The following is a 22,346-nucleotide window of genomic DNA, read 5'->3' as shown; positions in this document are numbered from 1 at the left end:
ATGAAACCTTAAAGCCAAAAGAAATCCAGTGATCATCTAAACCAAGTTCCTCATTCTAAACATGCAGAAACTGAGGCTTTGTCAGAGATGGGAGGTGACCTGTCACAGACTCCATAGTATCAGTTCAGTTCAGTCGCTCAGTCGTGTCCGACTCTCCGCGACCCCATGAATCACAGCACGCCAGGCCTCCCTGTCCATCACCAACTCCCGGAGTTCACTCAAACTCATGTCCACAGACTCGGTGATGCCATGCAGCCATCTCATTCTCTGTCGTCCCCTTCTCCTCCCGCCCCCAACCTTTCCTAGCATCAGAGTCTTTTTCAGTGAGTCAACTCGTCGCATGAGGTGGCCAAAGTATTGCAGTTTCAGCTTTGGAATCAGTCCTTCCAAAGAACACCCAGGATTGATCTCCTTTAGAATGGACTGGTTGGATCTCCTTGCAGTACAAGGGACTCTCAAGAGTCTTCTCCAACACCACAGTTCAAAAGCATCAATTCTTCGGCCATCAGCTTTCTTCACAGTCCAACTCTCACATCCATACATGACCACGGGAAAAACCATAACCTTGACTAGACAGACCTTTGTTGGCAAAGTGATGTCTCTGCTTTTTAATATACTATCTAGGTTGGTCATAACTTTCCTTCCAAGGAGTAAGCGTCTTTTAATTTCATGGCTGCAATCAGCATCTGCAGTGATTTTGGAGCCCAAATAAATAAAGTCTGACACTGTTTCCACTGTTTTTCCATCTATTTCCCATGAAGTGATGGGACCAGAGGCCATGATCTTTGTTTTCTGAATGTTGAGCTTCAAGCCAACCTTTTCACTCTCCTCTTTCACTTTCATCAAGAGGCTTTTGAGTTCCTCTTCACTTTCTGCCGTAAGGGTAGTGTCATCTGCATATCTGAGGTTATTGATATTTCTCCCAGCAATCCTGATTCCAGCTTGTGCTTCTTCCAGCCCAGCGTTCCTCATGATGTACTCTGCATACAAGTTAAATAAGCAAGGTGACAATATACAGCCTTGACGTACTCCTTTTCCTATCTGGAACCAGTCTGTTGTTAGGTCAGGTGGTCTGGTATTCCCATCTCTTTCAGAATTTTCCAGTTTATTGTGATCCACACACTGGGGCTAAAACATCTTTTGTGTCTGTGTTCTTTCCACCACATGGTCTCAGGAAACCTGAGAACCTGGAACTCAGGTTTCCATTTTATAAGTATGAGTGCCATTAAGAATGAAAATAAAAATCTCTAAGAATTAGAACACCTAGATTCCATGCCCAAGTGGATGACCCTAGGCTGTCACTCAATATTTATGGATAGCTGTCATCAAGATAATAAAATCAAGGCCAAGGACTTGGAGCAATAAGAAAATCTCTACACTGCAAATTTGCAGAGCAAGTTGTCCACAATAAGAAAGCTCAGTATAAAACCCCACCATCTGCAGTCCCACCACACCTATAAAACAGACTGTCTCCTATGCTTTCACTGGGATCTCAGTGTTTGCTATTCATTCCAACCAGATTTCATCTGCTAATTTGGTATTTAATTAGCCAGGAAGAGGGTAGGACCACAACAGCAATCTTATTATAGCAAAAATATGTCCATGTTTTACCTCTTATTCCCCTAATCTCCAAGAATTACAATCAATATATTTTCTTAAAGGACACCTGACATCTGCCTCATTTAAAATTACTATCTCATTTTCTCCTCTGAAGGGCCTGACGAGCTGGATTAGGCATCAAAAAGTACAGCCCTGTCTCAGAGAAGGTGACTGACTTCTAGGGCAATTTCTCAGCCAAAGTACCAAAGCTGGCTGTGAAGTGGAAACAGAGAAGAGGCTCTGGCTCCTAGTCCCTGATCATCCCAGACCCTGTCTCGGATGCCTCCAATAGAAGCCTAACAAGCAGGGTATACCCTATCCCCTCCAAAAAAGAATATGTGCAGTGTCTCTAAGGACATGGTAACAGGCTGTGACGTGGCGTCAAACCAGCTTACAACGGTAACTTCTGCAGCATCCGCAGCCCTCTTTCAGTGCTTCCTAATTCAGAGATGCTATCTATTCAGTTCCTCAAGCCAGAATCTGATCAAGAAATCATCCTGGAAATTCCTTTCTCCTACATTCCCTGACATATAGTCAATCCATCATCAAGTCCTATCACTTTTACCTACTAAGTACCTCTTGCAGTCATCCACTCCTCCATCACCAATAAAGAAGCCCAAGTTACCATCTCTGTTACCAGGACCACTATCAAAAATGTCTTGATTGGTCTCTCAAGCCTCACAAACCCTTCTCCGGTGTGTTCTCTTCATCAGAGCGTCAGGGATCTTTTCAAAACACAAACCTTATGACTCTCCCTCCTCATTTAACTGGTTCAAGGCTTTCCTATATTCTCAGGTTGCAGAGGACACTCCTACAGCCATATGTGGTAGAACCAGCCCCTGAAGCTTCCCCCTGCACCACAATCTACCTCAGTCCTGGGCTCCAGCCTTCCAGTTTCCCAAATCTCCAAGCTGCAACCTCCCCAACCCCGCCACTTGCCTCAGATCCTCTGTAAGTCCTTTCTCCTCTCCCTTCACCTAGCTAGTTCTTACTCTGCCTTCAACTCTCAGGTTGAGTCACCTTCACAGAGATAATCATCCCTGGTAGCCTAGACTAGGTCAGATGCCCCTATGAAAACCCTCCTAAAGCCTTCAGTATCTCTCCTGGAACTTGGTAATTAATTAGCTGTGACTAGTAGAGACATTCGGAGAAGGCAATGGCACCCCACTCCAGTACTCTTGCCTGGAAAATCCCATGGATGGAGGAGCCTGGTAGGCTGCAGTCCATGGGGTCGCTAAGAGTCGGACATGACTGAGCGACTTCACTTTCACTTTTCAGTTTCATGCATTGGAGAAGGAAATGGCAACCCACTCCAGTGTTCTTGCCTGGAGAATCCCAGGGACGGGGGAGGCTGGTGGGCTGCCATCTATGGGGTCGCACAGAGTCAGACACAACTGAAGCGACTTAGCAGCAGCAGCAGCAGCAGAGACATTACTTTGTCAACAAAGGTCTGTCTAGTCAAGGCTATGGTTTTTCCAGTAGTCATGTATGATTGTGAGAGTTGGACCATAAAGAAAGCTCAGTGAGAAAGAATTGATGCTTTTGAACTGTGGAGTTGGAGAAGACTCTTGAGAGTCCCTTGGGCTGCAAGGAGATCCAACCAGTCCATCCTAAAGGAGATCAGTCCTGGATTTTCATTAGAAGGACTGATGTTGAAGCTGAAACTCCAATACCTTGGCCACCTGATGCAAAGAGCTGACTCACTGGAAAAGACCCTGATGCTGGGAAAGATTGAGGGCAGGAGGAGAAGGGGACAACAGAGGATGAGATGGTTGGATGGCATCACTGACTCAATGGACATGAGTTTGGGTAAACTCCGGGAGTTGGTGATGAACAGGGAGGCGTAGCGTGCTGTGGTTCATGGGGGTCGCAAAGAGTCAGACACGACTGAGTGACTGAACTGAACTGATATTATGATTGTGGGGCTTCCCTGGTGGCTCAGGGGTAAAGAGTCCGCTCACCATTGTAGGAGATGCGTGTTCAATTCCTGGGTTGGGAAGATTCCCCTGGAGAAGGAAATGGCAACCCACTCCGGTATTCTTGCCTGGGAAATCCCATGAACAGAGCAGCCTGGTGGGCTACAGTCCATGGGGTCACAAAAGAGTCACACACGATTTAGTGACTAAACAATACTATGACTGCAATTTTGCACTTAGTTTGGTGATTATTTATATAACATCTATCTTCCTGCCGAGAGAGGAAGCTTCATGAACTGTATCCAGATTTTACTTAACAGTGCCTGGTATGTAGCAGACTCTCATTAAATAGGAAGTAAATGAATGGCAATGTGGTCAAAGGAAACCAATACATCTTCCAGCACTGACCACATATACTACGTACGCATTTATAACTCTCATTAAATCCTCACAACAACATTTTCTGGTAAGTATCATGAACCTTATTTTATAGATATGAAAACAGGCTTAAAGAAGGTAAAGTGGTCTGCCCAGGATCGCACAGAAAGTAAATAAATAGCCAAGTGAGAATTCTAACCCAAGCCTGACAAACATGCTCTTCCCATTGCAAAATTCTGCTTTCCTTTGAAAAGTCTGAGTTGATGGTGAATTCCACCTCTGATGGGAATTTCTAGAAGACAGCTCTAAAATTGGAGGAATCCTCAGGACTGGCGGGACACAGAACAAACTGCACAGATGAGGCTGGGACAGAAAGTTTAGAGTGGAATAAGCTACTTTTAAGAACTCAGCTTTGATAATTTAACTTCAGAAGAGGATGCTGAAAACACTTTCTTTTAAGATTCTTATTTAATTCATTGTGAACACCACCTAGACAAAAATCCCAAAGCCTCCTCTGGAGATTTCCAGGAAAGGCTGAGCCACAGGAAGAGCACTGTATTCGTACAACTGTAGGGGGAAATAATCGCAGGAAAAGATATTTTTAAATTAATGAATTTGGTCCTTTTCTTGGTATACCAAAGTGTGTGAATAAGTAGTAAATATCTAATAAATCTTGCTTTAGAAATATAACAGACCGATAAAAACTGGTCTATAAAGAGGAACACTAGCAAAATATAGTCACAGGGAGAAGTTGCCAAATGTTGGGGCTTTACTCTCCCTTATTTCAAAAGGTATGGTTAATGAAGCCAATGGAAGAGAGAGACAAATAGCTCCTAATTCAAACAACAGAGTTACCTCAGATTGTCTCTCTCTTGAGATCTGCCTCTTAATAGGCACTAAGCCAAGTGAACCCCCGGAGCACTCTTATTGAAAGGAAGGAGGGAAATGAGATCGATAGAGCCAACTCCATTCTCAGCCACCTCCTCTGGTGGGGAGGACAGGGGTGGTTGGCTAACGTTAGCGGGGAGCGAGGTTAGTCAGAAGAAAGAAGCAAGGTCCAAGGGCAGAAGGCCCTTAGGCTCAAGGCCATGCCTCAGCTCAGGCAGCAATAAGCAAAAGCTGCTGTCCAGAAACATAATTAGCAATTGCAAGTCCAGGTTATAATTTTTTGGAAAGAGATCCTGAAGCTAAAGTAGCTTAACATATATGAGGGGACCATTCCCAGGGTAACAGAGGAGCATTTTCCTCAAAAAGGCAATTTACCTTTACAGGATGGCAATTCGCTGACCTTTTATGAGTCTGCAACATTTTTCAGTGCCTTCGCACTTTCTGCAAAGTTTTAAATGACTTTTCTGTGAAGAGAGCTACTTAACGCCAATGATTGTAGAAAACATTTGTTCATAATTATCCAGACATAGACTGGAATGATGCTGAAACAAGAGCAGCATGCAAAAATGTATTTAAGGACTATCATCCCAAAATGCTGCTAAAAGCTATTAACCAGTATGTGTTAATTGCCACAGCATTCATATTAATTTTCACTTCAGGCTCGACATTGTGGAATATTTCCCCTGATACATTTTAAACAAAGTTTAATTTAAGGAACTGCTTCTATCAACACTTATGAAAATTAACAGCCAAGCAATTAGCACTCATGAATTATCCCTTCCCCCATGCTCTCTGCAGCTTCCCTGTTAAAACAGTTTCTAACAGAGAAACGGTTACTTTCTAATAAGTTAACACAATCAAAGTCACAGTTGTTTATATGAACCGGAACTGGTTCTGCTTTTTAAAGTACCTGTCAAGGCAAACATCCTCCTCATACTCAGAGTGTAATTTCGCTAAGTCAAATAAGTAAGATATTTAATGTTTTAGTAAACTGCCAAGTAATTACTGATATCACACTACCTTCTCACCTGATGTTTAGAAAATAGCCATTGCAGAAAGGAAAAAAAAAGAAGGAAGTAATTACTTGTCTTAATCTTCTGATTTCAAGTTAAAGGTCAAAACCCCACTGGACTGACTCCCTGGAGTTCTACAAGCAGACCACTGTCACCCAGTCTGCCGTGCATCTTGTTTAACCATGCTAAACTCCAGGCTTCAGGAGCACATTTCCTCTCACTCTATCCTGTCAACAATCTAATGGAGTATAAAGGAAAGAGAGCAGCGCTGGCCCGTACCCTTTACTTTACAAAGAGAGAGAGAGAGGTACAAGTGAGGTCTTTGCTGGGTGCGTCCTGTGTGCTGTCTCCATCCTCCGGAGAAACACACGCCACCATTATCTCATTCCACAGACGAGGACTGCAGCTGCGTGAGGTCAAGTAACCAGCCTGACGTCACACCACTGAGTGATGGAGTCAGGATTCAAACTCAAATCTTACTTCAAAATAGATCTGCTCACCAACTAAATTATACTGCCTCTTCCTGTGCTGGGTGTTTCATCCTACTTGATGGATTCATCAGGACTGTGAGGAAGGAACTCAATTTCTTTTCCTACGTCTGGGGTTCAGTGAGGTGAAAACCCTGACTATGGTTACACAACTAATAATCAGCGCCATTTCTGTGTTAGTAACAGCACTGAAAGGAGGTGCGTATCTGAACTTTTGGAGGTCTATATGATGATAATATCTGTAAAGACAGTTTAAACAGAATAGTGATGTCAACATACTAGCTGAAGCTTCTCAACTACGTGGTAAGGCATGGAATGAAAAGAGCGAGATACTTTTTAAAATAAGACTTCATGTTTTTAAAAGGTGGAGAGACAGGGCAGAAACCTACACATTTAGGAATACTGAAATCAGTGCTCAATGTTCACTGCCTGTCACGCCTTCATTGCCTCAGAGCAACTCCTGGTCACATCCAACATTTCCCACATTCAGTGAGATCACAAGGACCAGCACAAAAATGTTCCTATTATCTCACCTCTAAAACAGAGGTTGGTTTTGTTCATTAATCAGAGGTCCTGTTTTTAACAAGCCCAAAGACTTGAGGCAGATGGGTGAGCCTGGTTTTGCCTTGTCCAGCTAAGCATTCCTTAAAACCACTTGCAATCTGTCTTGGTCTGTTTTCAAATGATCAGTAAACAGAGTTATTAATAACCTATGAATCTAAAACAGGTCATGGATAGCCCTGCCAATTTGCCAAAAAAGATAATACAAACACAGTAACGGTAGTGGTTTAGTCGCTAAGTCATGTCTGACTCTTTGCAACCCCATGGGCTATAATCCACCAGGCTTCTCTGTCCAGGCAAGAATACTGGAGTGGGTTGCCATTTCCTTTTCCAGAGGATCTTCCCAACCCAAGGATTGAACCCGGGTCTCCTGCAGTGCAGGCAGATTCTTTACTGACTGAGCTACAAGGGAAGCCAAGAATAGTAATAAACCTGATCAAAAAACCCTTCAAAATTACCATGAAGCCTATGCCTAAGTATGGCGTTCCCTCTCAACTGTATATCTTCAATAAGTTATCATCCAACCACAATTTTAAAAAAATAAAATTATTAACCAGCTACAGGAACCAGAAACTATTTGAAAGTATTTGCTTTAATTCAGCACAGTAGCTAAGAGATGCTTACCCTTGGAATCACTAAAACCAACAACAATTCAGTTTGCAAAAACTCTTAAAGATGCCTGCTTAACTCTGATGTAACTGTAAGGCCATACCAAAAACAAAACCCTTTTTTTCAAATCCAACACTAGTTTAATCATAAGGAGGATTTCACAGCAGTTAGTCTCTTGAGGAAATACATAATTAAGTAGTTTTTTAGCATATTTAATTAGACCCCAAACTCTTTCCTGTCCCTTTCTCTCCCCAATTATGTACCATTTGCCCAAGAGACCTAAGCAACTCAGTTAATTATGTAAATAAGGCAAGAGTTATTCCCAAGAAAAGCATTGTGAATATTTGTAAGGGGGAAAAACTGTACATATTTTGGTGGCTTTAACAAACCTTTGCAAAAAAATAAAAAAGGAACTATCAAAATACATGAGAAACTCTTACATTTGAAGCAAAAACAGGGAGTGATGACAAGATGGTGAATCATTAAAACAGGACACTCATTTCACTTCTTAAATATGAGCTGAATAAAAATAAAATAATTTTAAGTTACAACAGTAACAAAAATTTAGTGCTGAACGTCAAATGATTTATGGGAAGAATCAATCTGGAAATTATTAAAGTTGACTCTCACAGAAAGGCTTTATTATCAAGGGGTTGACATGATCTTAACTCTAGAGGCAGCCATGGTGCTGTTATAACTACTACAATCCCATTATTATGCAATCACAAAATGCTAATTTCATCATTTTGAGGTGTTATTTGAATAGTCATTTTAATTTCTAGGTTACGAAAAGGCTTGACTCAAGTATAATTCTCTATTAATCATTGAGATGTCACTGAATATCATATTGATGCATTTCACAAAGATAAAAGAAAGACTAATTTAATATGTACAGTACAATATCCTTCAAATATTAGCCACTTTCATTACACATCTGCCAAATGCATCAATATTAAATAATAGATGAGAACAAGGGTTTAATTGTGTTTTAGCAATTGTAATATGTAGGATAATAAAAAAATAGCATTGCATCACAAGGAAGACTTATCAATATATAAATCTTTCTTAATCAATTGTACAATGGTGATTTGGCCATGCTCACATCCTTTGCTGCTGACAAATACATTTGATATGACAAAAAACATCAAGAGTTGTAAGTGTAAACACACATCTAGCAAAAATAATTTCTTTGTGACTGAGGAAATGGTTTAGTTTTCAATTCCTTCCTGGCACTTTAGAAATTAGGTATATATAACACAGAGTTCACAACCTTCAAACAAGTCCAAGTATACGTAATTTATAGGAGAATCTAATAGTATTCTAGAATATGATATTTTAAAAGATCTGCGTATTTTGTTGGCAAAGCATTATCACATATTAATTATTCCAGAATTCATTACATCCTCGAATAATGAGATGACAGGAAACAAATAAATTCAAGCCATGTAATCTAATCCCAATAATAATGTCTCACATTTCCAAATGAATCAACTGCAGTGTTTCTGAAAAAAAATCCCCTTAAGCCCAACTCACTTGTTTCCAGAGGCTGACATTCCCATTCCCTAGGGGGACCCTTTCTTCTCTGCTGTATTCCACAAGAAGCAGCAGAAGATGGGGCAGGGGCAGACTGAAGAGAAGCTTTTCACAGGATACAATCTCTAATTTACTAAAAGCGCTTTCTGATGTTTTGGGGGGGAAATTCCTGAGCATATTAGGATTTTATGTTACTTATGCATTTTGTTTCTAGTTTCTGTTCTTCTCTGCCAGCATCAATAACCTAAGGTGCCAACGGCCATATATGCTTACTTAAGGAAATGATAACCCACTACAGTATTCTTGCTTGGGAAATCCCATCGGCAGAGGAGCCTGGGGGGCCACAGTCCATAGGCTGGCAAAGGGTAGGACATGACTTAGATACTAACAAAAAACCAGTGGAAACATGCTGAATTGTATGAGATGAAAGTGTTTCAAAGTAAAGAACATCACCATGCTCAAAGATGACAACTGATAGAACCTGCATATAACCAGGACTTGAATATGAAAAGTGCAAACATAAGCAAAGAATTCTACGTTTATTAATTGCAACTGTGCTGAAATAAGACAAATTGTACACAATCGCTCCAGGCAACAAGCTATCACTCAGCACCCCCACGCCACTGACAGACAGTAAATATAATGGCAATAAATAAAAACATCGACTGCTACAGGTCTGAAAGATGACCAGCTCAATTTGCTACAGACACAGAATGTGGGAATGCAGGAGAGTGGCTGCTAAGGTAGAGCCATACTCCACTTAAAATAGTGGTCCTTTTTCTAAAAGGAGAATAAACACACTTTAACTTTACAAACTGTAAACTGTCAGGACAGCAGAAATTCAGTCATCCTGCACAGCAAGTGTCAAATGAGATTCAATAGAACACTGAAATGCAAAGCAACATCCTAGAATTCTGAAGAGAAGCTCTAACGTCCACAATTTGTGGAGTTATAATCAAGACTCATACAAAACAATGCAAACTGCTTCCCAGAACCATTTTCAAGGCTTTCCCCACAGTTAGACCTTAATTAATCACAACCCAACTAACCCAAACCTTAGGACATAAAACAGGAACACACACATTCCTATCTCAGGACTGTTTCTGTTTTCATCCTCCCAAACATATTACTGTGGAAACAACAATAAGCCCAAAACCAGACCTTTTCACACCCTTCAGTTCAGTTCAGTTCAGTCGCTCAGTCGTGTCCGACTCTTTGCGACCCCATGAATCACAGCACGCCAGGTTTCCTTGTCCATCACCACCTCCCGGAGTTCACTCAAACTCATCTCCATCGAGTCGGTGATGCCATCTAGCCACCTCATTCTCTGTCATCCCCTTCTCCTCCTGCCCCCAATCCCTCCCAGCATCAGAGTCTTTTCCAGTGAGTCAACTCATCGCATGAGGTGGCCAAAGTATTGGAGTTTCAGCTTTAGCATCTGTCCCTCCAGTGAACACCCAGGACTGATCTCCTTTAGAATGAACTGGTTGGATCTCTCTGCAGTCCAAGGGACTCTCAAAAGTCTTCTCCAACACCACAGTTCAAAAGCATCAATTCTTTGGCGATCAGCTTTCTTCACAGTCCAACTCTCACATCCACACATGACCACTGGAAAAACCATAGCTTGACTACACCCTTAGTCTTTAAAAATGTGAGAGACATTCTTTGTTTATTCTGACTCCCTTTCGAAACCTACTTAAACCTAAATCTGATAAAAATAAGAATGACAATACCAATAGTAACTCCATTCAGTCCAGGCATTACCTGAAGGGATGAGATCCTGTTTACTTACCTTGCCATCAAATTTGGAGTACTCATTAAAGGGATTATTCAGCTGCAGAGGGCACTGCTCCAGGCGTACAGATAATATTGACTGCTTCCCAGAATTTGGAGGTTTCTCTCTGAGGGACTTTTTTTCAAACAGTGACTTTAACTCCTGGGCTGTGATACAAGAGGAAGATAAAAACATTTTTGTGATTACAACACAGAGAGACGGCCTGTGTCTACCTTCCCTAAAAAGTCTTCCTTGGAACCTTAAGGAGGGAGCATCCAAGGACATGTTCCGGTCTGATATGTGCAACAGGCCTAACATATACTTTTATGTCTGTGCACTGAGCGAGCAGAGCACTGAAATACACATGTAGGTCATGTTTGTCAATTCAGAAAGACTAGGGTTTAAGGAGAAGGTACTCTAGTACTCTACTCTAGTACTCTTGCCTAGAAAATCCCATGGATGGAGGAGCCTGGTAGGCTGCAGTCCTTGGGGTCGCTAAGGATCGGACACGACTGAGCGACTTCACTTTCACTTTTCACTTTCACACATTGGAGAAGGAAATGGCAACCCACTCCAGTGTTCTTGCCTGGAAAATCCCAGGGACAGGGGAGCCTGGTGGGCTTCCGTCTATGGGGTCACACAGAGTCAGACACAACTGAAGTGACTTAGCAGCAGCAGGGTTTAAGGAAAAGGGCAGAGGTCAGATAAAACAACAAAAGGGCTATTCTATAAGAAGAGCATTTCACAGCTGTGAGATCTGAGCTTTGGCCTGGCTTTGCCGCTAACAGATGTGTGATTCTGGACTATTCACTAAACCTCTCTGGACTTGTTAAACCAGACAATCCTGAAGAACTCTCCTCTCTCTAATTTTGAAGTTCTGGTTTTTCAAGGTCAAGGTTCACAACTTAACCCTCCCTCTCACGGTTCCCAATGTGTACCTAGCACATAATCTGGATGACAAAGATGAAGAAGTAGAAAAGGAAAAGGAAGAAGAGTATTTATGACAACAGTAGTTAACATACTTTGAGGAAGCCAATGAATCTCACCAAAACATCATAACAAACTTGTGAGGTAGACACTAGCATTGTCTCAATTGTGTCAGTGTGGAAACTGAAGCACAGAATACTTTGATTACCCCTGGTCACACAGCCTATAAGAAGCAGGGCTAAGATTTGCACCCCACCAAGGCTCTTAGCCATTAGGCACTAATGAACACAGTAGACCTTCAATAAATTTCATTGCATGAATCAATGGATAAAATAATGATTGAAGGAATTCAGATTAACTTATTAAATAAAAATCTTCAGCACTTACTCATCAGTGAACCAAGACAAGTTAGTTCCATACCCTCTAAAAGATCATTTAATTCTCTATATTAATCTGAATGTCATTTAAGGTGACAGCTGGATGATAAGTACATGGGGGTTTATTGTACTTTTTATTTTTGTGATGTTAGAAAATTTCCATACTTAAAAGTTTCAAATGAATCAATCTTAGATCTTAAAATGTGCAATCAGTTCAGTTCAGTCGCTCAGTCATGTCTGACTCTTTGCGACCCCATGAATCACAGCATGCCAGGCAGCCCTGTCCATCACCAACTCCCGGAGTTTACCCAAATGCATGTCCATCAAGTCTGTGATGCCATCCAGCCATCTCATCTTCTGCTGTCCCCTTCTCCTCCTGCCCCAAATCCCTCCCAGAAACAGGGTCTTTTCCAATGAATCAACTTTTTGCATGAGGTGGACAAAGTATTGGAGTTACTTAGATCAACTAAGTTCAATCCATTCCATTCTTGAGCACGACCAACCTGAACTGGGATCAAATATAATTCTGAAATTGTCACTTTCAATTCAGTTCAGTTCAGACTCTCAGTCGTGTCCGATTCTTTGCGACCCCAAGAATCGCAGCACGCCAGGCCTCCCTGTCCATCACCAACTCCTGGAGTTCACTCAAACTCATGTCCATTGAGTCGGTGATGCCATTCAGCCATCTCATCCTCTGTCGTCCCCTTCTCCTCCTGCCCCAAATCCCTCCCAGCATCAGGATCTTTTCCAATGAGTCAACTCTTCACATGAGGTGGCCAAAGTATTGGAGTTTCAGCTTTACATCAGTCCTTCCAATGAACACCCAGGACTGAACTCCCTTAGGATGGACTGGTTGGACCTACTTGCAGTCCAAGGGACTCTCAAGAGTCTTCTCCAACACCACAGTTCAACCCATCAATTCTTCGGCACTCCATCTTTCTTCACAGTCCAACTCTCACCTCCATACATGACCACTGGAAAAACCATAGCTTTGACTAGATGGACCTTTGTTGGCAAAGTAATATCTCTGCCTTTTAATATGCTATCTAGGTTGGTCATAACTTTCCTTCCAAGGAGTAAGCGTCTTTTAATTTCATGGCTGCAATCAGCATCTGCAGTGATTTTGGAGCCCCCAAAAATAAAGTCTGACACTGTTTCCACTGTTTCCCCATCTATTTGCCAGGAAGTGATGGGACCAGATGCCATGATCTTAGTTTTCTGAATGTTGAGCTTTAAGCAACTTTTTCACTTTCTTCTTTCACTTTCATCAAGAGGCTTTTGAGTTCCTCTTCACTTTCTGCCATAAAGGTAGTATCATCTGCATATCTGAGGTTATTGATATTTCTCCTGGCAATCTTGATTCCAGCTTGGCTTCTTGCAGCCCAGCATTTCTCATGATGTACTCTGTGTACTTAGAACTTTTTAAAAAGGTAACAAGTTATTTTCAACAAATTAGTGGGACAACTTTATCAGATGAGTCCCTATAGATTTATATGGCAAACCAGAAGAAAAGGACCTGTTGTTATGAATGTATAATTAACAGATATTAATCTGTTGATTACATGTACTTAAAATTCAGAATGTGAATTAGATAGCAAAGTGTCATATTTTTTGTGTGTAAATGAATAGTATGCTAGCTTCTTGGCCCCAGAAAATTATTTTTTTAAATTTTGTTAATAGTAGTATACATTTCTAAAATCCTCATGCATTCAGTGACCTGAATCAACAAGAAGGCTACTATGATTATGATATGCATGCATACAATCTGATATATCCAGAGACTGAAGCTCCAAATCTAGTCTCTCCGGTCAGCAGAAAATGAAAAGGGAAACGGAGAAGGCAGATGGACCTCCCAAAGGCCAGGGCAGAATGGACAAGGAATGTATGTAACTAAACACAGAACTGTACAAGGACAACACCTGCAGGATACAGTCCTAAGACTGTGAATCATCCAGATCAACTATTTGTAATTGTGATTACCAAACTAGCATCTCACTGAGCAATGTGCTGACTAAATACTTGAGCATGGAAATTACTGTACGTGTGTGTTCAGTCTCTGGTAAGGAGTTAGGTGGTGGTTGTTTAGTCGCTAAGTTGTGTGCAACTCTTTTGTGACCCCATGGACTATATAGCCCACTGTGTTCCTCTGTCCACTGGATTTTCAAGGCAAGAGTACTGAAGTGGATTTCCATTTCCTTCTCCAGAAATGCCACCTTTTAAAAAAGAATTTGATCCTTTTCTCAATGATGTAGGAAGCAAAGGAGGAAGGGGGAACATGTCATAGGTTGAGGAGAGAAATCCAAGTGTGAATTAGTCAGAGAATGTAAGAGTTATTACATTATCACTTCACACTTAACCCTATTGATAAGAGTACAGTGACTTTGATTAGTCACAGTTCCCTTTATTCTGGAGCTATTGGTAACTTATCTCTTAGGATCATTGCGGGGACAAGATAAGAAGACACCTGGCGTTGTTCCTAGCACCCAGTAGGTTTTTTGTTTTTGCTTTTTCCAATACTTTGTCCACCTGATGCTAAGAGCCGACTCATTTGAAAAGACATTGATGCTGAGAAACACTGAGGGCAGGAGAAGAGGGAGACAGAGGATGAGATGATTGGATGGCTTCACCAACTCAATGGATATGAGTTTGAGCAAACTACAGGAGACAGTGAAGGACAGGGAAGCCTGGCCTGCTGCGGTTCATGTGTTTGCAAAGAGTCAGTCATGACTTAGTGACTGAACAAGAAGAAGAAATAGGTGTTGATAAAGGATCATTCCTTTCCAAAGTACAGCAATAAACTTGTTGATTGATTACAGGTAGAACAGCACTTCCAATATTTAAAATACCACTTTAAAAGCAATCTAAAATGTTTTTGATGAAAGTGAAAGAGGAGACTGAAAAAGTTGCTTTAAAGCTCAATATTCAGAAAACTAAGATTATAGCATTTGGTCCCATCACTTCATGGCAAAAAGATGGGGGAAAAAGCAGAAACAGTGGCTGACTTTATTTTTTTGGTTCCAAAATCACTGCAGGTGGTTATTGCAGCCATGAAATTAAAAGACGCTTACTCCTTGGAAGGAAAGTTATGAAAAAAACCTAGACAGCATATTAAAAAGCAGAGATATGACTTTGTCAACAAAGGTCTGTCTAGTCAAGGCTATGGTTTTTCCAGTGGTCATGTATGGATGTGAGAGTTGGACTGTGAAGAAAGCTGAGCACCAAAGAATTGATGCTTTTGAACTGTGGTGTTGGAGAAGACTCTTGAGAGTCCCTTGAATGCAAGGAGATCCAACCAGTCCACCCTAAAGGAGATCAGTCCTGGAAGGACTGACGCTGAAGCTGAACCTCCTCGTGGGAAGAGTTGACTCACTGGAAAAGACCCTGATGCTGGGAGGGATTTGGAGCAGGAGGAGAAGGGGACGACAGAGGATGAGATGGATGGATGGCATCACTGACTCAATGGACATGAGTTTGGGTAAACTCTGGGAGTTGGTGATGGACAGGGAGGCCTGGTGTGCTGCAATTCACGGGGTTGCACAGAGTCGGACACGACTGAACGACTGGACTGAACTGAACTGAAAATGTTCTTAAATGTGCATTTTAAACTATTGTTGCTGTTAAGTCGCTTCAGTCGTGTCCGACTCTGTGCAACCCCATAGAAGGCAGCCCACCAGGCTCCGCCATCCCTGGGATTCTCCAGGCAAGAATACTGGAGTGGGCTGCAATTTCCCTCTCCAATGCATGAAAGTGAAAAGTGAAAGTGAAGTCACCCCAGGGACTGCAGCCTACCAGACTCCTCCGTCCATGGGATTTTCCAGGCAAGAGCACAGGAGTGAGTCGCCACTGCCTTCAAATATAATAGACATTAATCTGTTGATTAATGTACTTATATATTCCAGAATCTGGATTAGTGATTCTTGGATTTCACTGCCAGAGGCCCAGGTTTGATCCCTGGTTGGGGTATGAAGATCCCACAAGTGGTGCAGCACAGCCAATAAGATAAAATATGTAGGTAAACACCATTTTCAGTTCAGTTCAGTCACTCAGTTGTGTCCGACTCTTTGCGACCCCATGAACAGCAGCACGCCAGGCCTCCCTGTCCATCACCAACTTCCGGAGTTCACTCAAACCCATTTCCATTGAGTCGGTGATGCCATCCAACCATCTCATCCTCTGTCGTCCCCTTCTCCTCCTGCCTTCAATCTTTCCCAGCATCAGGTTTTTTTACAATGAGTCAGCTCTTTGCATAAGGTGGCCAAAGTATTGGAGTTTCAGCTTCAACATCAGTCCTTCCAATGAATACCCAAGACTGATCTCCCTTAGGATGAACTGGTTGTATCTCCTTGCAGCCCAAGGGACTCTCAAGAGTCTTCTCCAACACCACAGTTCAAAAGCATCAATTCTTCGGCACTCAGCTTTCTTTATAGTCCAACTCTCACATCCACACATGACCACTGGAAAAACCACAGCCTTGACTAGAAGGACCTTTGTTGGCAAAGTAATGTCTCTGCTATTAAATATGCTATCTAGGTTGGTCATAACTTCCCTTCTAAGGAGTAAGCGTCTTTTAGTTTCATGGCTGCAATCACCATCTGCAGTGATTTTGGAGCCCAAAAAAATAAAGTCTGACACTGTTTCTACCGTTTACCCATCTATTTGCCATGAAGGGATGGGACCGGATGCCATGATCTTTGTTTTCTGAATGTTGAGTTTTAAGCTAACTTTTTCACTCTCCTCTTTCACTTTCATCAAGAAGCTGTTTAGTTCTTCTTCACTTTCTGCCATAAGGGTGGTATCATCTGCATATCTGAGGTTATTGATATTTCTCCCAGCAATCTTGATTCCAGCTTGTGCTTCCTCCAGCCCAGCATTTCTCATGATGTACTCTGCATATAAGTTAAATAAGCAGGGTGACAATATACAGCCTTGACGTACTCCTTTTCCTATTTGGAACCAGTCTCTTGTTCCATGTTCAATACCACGGTAATCCAAGTCTATGCCCCGACCAGTAACACTGAAGAAGCTGAAGTTGAACAGTTCTATGAAGACCTACAAGACCTTCTAGAGCTAACAACCAAAAAAGACGTCCTTTTCATTATAGAGGACTGGAACGCAAAAGTAGGAAGTCAAGAAACACCTGGAATAACAGGCAAATTAGGCCTTGTAGTACTGAATGAAGCAGGACAAAGGCTAATAGAGTTCTGCCAAGAGAACACACTGGTCATAGCAAACAGCCTCTTCCAACAACACAATAGAAGACTCTACACATGGACATCACTATATGGTCGACACCAAAATCAGATTTATTATATTCTTTGCAGCCAACGACGGAGAAGCTCTATACAGTCAGCAAAAACAAGACCGGGAGCTGACTGTGCCTCAGATCATGAATTCCTTATTGCCAAATTCAGACTAAAATTGAAGAAACACCATTTTACAAAAGTCAAAACTAAATTTTGGTGATATAAATCGGAACAGTAATTGCCTTTGGGCAGTGGATTAGCTAGAAAGAGGCAGGAGGGAAATTTCTAGGTTATAGAAATGCTACATACTTGACTGGAATGCTAGTTACGCAGGTGTATATGTTTGGCAAAAGTCATCAAACATTTAACACTTCTACATTTCAATGTATGTAAGCATACCTCAATAAAAAATAAATAAATAGGGAAAACTTAAATAAATAAATACCCTTGTATGGTGATAACTTCTAAATGACTATTCCTAAATATTCACTAAAATTAGAGACTTGCATATTCAAGTTTCTATTTCACTCCTCTACCTGGTTGGCTGATGGCATCTCAAACTTTTCATGTCCTTACATAACCAACCTCTTGATCTTTCCACTAACCTGCCCCGTCCACAATCATCTTCTCAGTTAATGGCAACTCTATTCTGCCAGGCAAAAAACTTGAGTGTCATTCCACTTTTCTCTTTCACACTTTATCCATCAACAGAAACTTCAGAAGATATCCAGAGCCATCTATGGCTACGGAAGCTGGATTATTACCACCATCTTCAAACTGGTCTTGTTTCCACATTATCCTCCCCCACCCAACCCAGAGCCAGCCAATGAGTTTTTTAAAATATGAGTTATAAACTTCAGAATAAGAAAATGGATAAATCTGATGCTATAAAAATAAAAACTTCCTAATTATATAAAGAGTCTCAAAGTAGAGAAGACACTGACCAACAACCCTATAGAAAAATGTACAATATCCACAGAAGAAACTCAAATAACTCTTAAACAAATGGAAAGATGTGCAACCACATTCACAGTAAGAGATACGCAAATTAAAACTACACACTGATACCACTGCACTTCTATCAGACTGGAAAAAAACAAAAAATGTTAAGGCTATGAGGAAATAGATACTATTACTAGAGGGAATGCAAAAGAGTAAATTCTCAATGAAGGGGGAATGTGGCAATGTCCAAGAAAACCATATATTTACCTCTTGGCCCAGCAAGATCACTTTCAGGATCTGATCTGAGGGATACTGGCAACAAAACAAAACTCATATGTGGGAGGCTTTTCGCTGCAGTGCCATCTACAATAGCAAAAGCCTGAAAACTATCAAATATCCCTCAACAAGGGCCTTCCTGGCTAAACTATGATACATTCACATCATGAAACCTATCTCCATAGATTGTTCCAGAGTAATTCTCAGGATATGTTGTTAACTAAAAAATGTGTTGCATAAAATAGGATTTATTATGCTATCTTTAATTTAAAAAGAGGGGAATACAAATGTGAATATATTTATATATAGTTGTAACTGGACAAGAAAGCCAAACCTTGTTTAAATTGACTAAAAGAGTAGAAGATAAAGATTGAAGCTAGATTTCTCTTCTTTTATGTATTTAACTCTGGAACCACATAAATGTTTTGTGTAATTAATAAAGGAAAATGCAACCTCAAAAAATAAAGCAAAATGAAATACATGAACCTAAGTGTAGTATTTAGTTGGCAGTTTAACTACAAAGATAGGAATTATTTTAAGTAACTTTATCACAGAGCAAGATGACTGTATTTCCTAGTAGAATGTATTAAAAAGATTAAAAAATTCTTAAAATGTTCTCACTAATCATAATGTTACTAATTACATTGGTATTTCAATTCTGGAACCAAGATTTTCAGCAAGAGAAAAGATACATAAACAAAAAATCAAAAAATTAAGTAGAAATTCCTAAATTTGAATTGGAATTATCAGCACTAACTCACAATGTATTCTCTCTTTAAAATTTTATTTTTTTCTGAGCTCTACTCCCAGAAAAGGCCTAAAAAAAAAAATCAATCCAGTGAGAACCCCGAGAGCTCACGTGTGGTCTCTCAATGCCATTTACCACCAAAAAGAATCAAGGCTCCCAGGAGAAATGGCTGATTCCAAATGTGGGGAAGAAAATGGGCAAGATGAACCTGCAACATCATGTTATACAAGAAAGCAAGGAAGCTATGAAAGGTTACTGGAACAGTGTCAAAGAAGTTAAAAGCAAATGTGAAGGGACTCACTATACAAAAGGACAATATTAGCATAAAAAAGAATAACTGCAATGAATAGAAAAATATAATTTATGCTTAAAGCCCATAGTGGATAATGATGCTGCTGCTGCTGCTGCGTCACTTCAGTCGTGTCCGACTCTGTGTGACCCCATAGACAGAAGCCCACCAGGGTCCCCCGTCCCCAGGATTCTCCAGGCAAGAACACTGGAGTGGGTTGCCATTTCCTTCTCCAATGTGTGAAAGTGAAAAGAGAAAGTGAAGTCGCTCAGTCGTGTCCGACCCCTAGCGACCCCACGGACTGCAGCCAACAAGGCTCCTCCATCCATGGGATTTTCTAGGCAAGAGTACTGGAGTGGCTCGCCATTGCCTTCTCCCAGTGAAAAAACCCTCATTGGTCACCTAAACAGGATGCAAAGGAATAAACTCTTCATCCTGAAAACTACTAACAAAGGCAAAGCATCAAGCACATATCCTACCTTTCGTGTAGGAACTATACCTGAGGGTGGGCCAAATAATAGATTAGGGAAAGTTCTTTATATAAAACTTGTTAATAAATGAAGAAAGACTGATAAAATCAGAAATCACTATTTCACAACTAAAGAAAGCTGCTGCTGCTGCTGCTAAGTCACTTCAGTCGTGTCCGACTCTGTGTGACCCCATAGACGGAAGCCCACCAGGCTCCCCCGTCCCTGGGATTCTCCAGGCAAGAACACTGGAGTGGGTTGCCATTTCCTTCTCCAATGTGTGAAAGTGAAAAGTGAAAGTGAAGTCGCTCAGTCGTGTCTGACCCTTAGCGACCCCACGGACTGCAGCCTACCAGGTTCCTCCATCCATGGGATTTTCTAGGCAAGAGAACTGGAGTGGCTTGCCATTGCCTTCTCCGAAAGAAAGCTGAGCGTCAAAGAATTGATGCTTTTGAACTGTGGTGTTGGAGAAGACTCTTGAGAGTCCCTGGGACAGCAAGGAGATCCAACCAGTCCATCCTAAAGGAAATCAGTCCTGAATATTCACTGGAAGGACTGATGCTAAAGCTGAAACTCCAATACTTTGGCCACCTGATGAGAAGAACTGACTCATTTCAGAAGACCCTGATGCTGGAAAGATTGAAGGCTGGAGGATAGGAAACAACAGAGGATGAGATGGTTGGATGGCATCATCGACTCAATGGACATGAGTTTGAGCAAGTTCCAGGAGTTGGTGATAGAGAGGGAAGCTGGCGTGCTGCAGTCCATGGAGTTGCAAAGAGTTAGACACGACTGAGCAAATGAACTGAACTGAATGAAAGAATCTGGACTTCCCAAGTGGCTCAGAGGTAAAGAATCTGCCTCCCAGTGCAGGAGACCTGGGTTCGATCTCTGGGTCGGGAAGATTTCCTGGAGAAGGAAATGGCAACACACTCCAGTATCCTTGCTTGGAGAATCCCACGGACAGAGGAGCCAGGCAGGCTACAGTCCACAGGGTCACAAAAAGTCGGACACAACCGAGCACGCATGCAATGATAATGAATCTAGTGATGCTCATCAATGGCCACTAAAATCAACAGACGAGAAGCTGATGGGAGTAATTTAATAATGAATAGACAACACTTGATTCTACCATCAATCTTATCACAAATAAAAAGAACCAAGAAGACATTCCATGTTTCCTAAAATGATGCAATAGAAAATACAGATCAGTATGAACATAGTATTCTTACCAAAAACCAAACTTCAATGTGAGTAATTTTCCAGATCCAACCACCAGTTTATAGGAAATAAAGAGGACAGAGGAACATATTAAATGAGATTGTGGGGATGGATTAGCAAAAGCCAGAATGCAGAAAATTCTATGGGACAAAAGACCCAGTTTCTTTAACAAATAAACTACAGAATAAAAAGCTGGAAAAGAATCCGAATCTGTAGATTAGAAAGGAAATGAGATGTGTTACCCAGAAGTAATGTGTGGACCTCAGATCTAGACCTGAACAAACGAAATGGGGGGAAGGGGAGTCTGAAACAAGGAAATATTTGGTAAAAGTAAAGAGTTACTGCTCATTTTTAGGAGAACAGTGGTAGTGCAGTTTAAGTACACATTAAAAAACAAATAAGTATTTAGGTATGCATTTATATGACAGCAAGGATTTGCTTAAAAATAATCTGGGAGAAAAGGGTAGGTGAACATATAAGTGACACGAGACAAGACATATCCTACTAAGGCTGCTGAAGCTAGGCGATGGGCGTGGGGGGTTCATGACACCATTCTCTCTACTTTTGCATATGTTTGAAAAAGTTCTTTGTTTCCGTGTCTGAAATATTTTATAATAAATAGTCGTTTTAAAGGAAATTTAAGCTAGGAAAAAGAAACTAAGTCCCATATCATATCAGTACTCTGATCAAATCACCTCATCCAGGTCCTTACAGGACCATTTGTGATCAGGTCTCCCATGGCTGGCTTCTGCGACCCCACTTCCCCTGCTCACTGTGCTCTAACCAACAGGGATCCTCCTTTGCTTTTCCACCAGTACATCAGTCTCACTTCCACCCCAGGACCTTTGTACTTGCTGATTCCTCATCTTAGAACACTCATCTCCCATTACCTGCCTGGCTCACTCCCTCACTCCCTTCAGATTTCTGCTCAACCATCACCTTCCTCATGTGGTCTTCCCTGATCACCCTATAAACAGCAAAATCCCCTGCCTAGCACTCCTTATCCCCCTGAGCTAGGTAATATTTTTCTCTGTGCCACTTATCCCATTCTGACATCTGACATACTGTGTCTGTTAACTGTCTTTCTCCCCAACAAG

General features: G+C 41.4%; 1 protein-coding gene across 9 annotated transcripts in view; it reads right to left on the bottom strand.

Moving 5' to 3' along the window:
- Window positions 1-22,346, bottom strand: part of MAPKAP1 (MAPK associated protein 1) — a 243,471-nt gene that overhangs the window by 182,263 nt on the left and 38,862 nt on the right. For all 9 annotated transcript variants that reach the window (XM_055400351.2, XM_055400349.2, XM_055400346.2 and 6 more), the window contains one exon: window positions 10,778-10,926. In XM_055400351.2, the coding sequence (XP_055256326.1) occupies window positions 10,778-10,926 (149 nt within the window). The remainder of the gene's footprint in view (window positions 1-10,777; window positions 10,927-22,346) is intronic.

This window comes from Moschus berezovskii, chromosome 11 (assembly GCF_049115385.1).
Source record: "Moschus berezovskii isolate FMDL1 chromosome 11, NW_MosBer_1.0, whole genome shotgun sequence".
Lineage (NCBI taxonomy): Eukaryota > Metazoa > Chordata > Mammalia > Artiodactyla > Moschidae > Moschus > Moschus berezovskii.
Note: the sequence above shows the minus strand (reverse complement) of the source record. Positions and strands in the feature narration are given on the sequence as shown.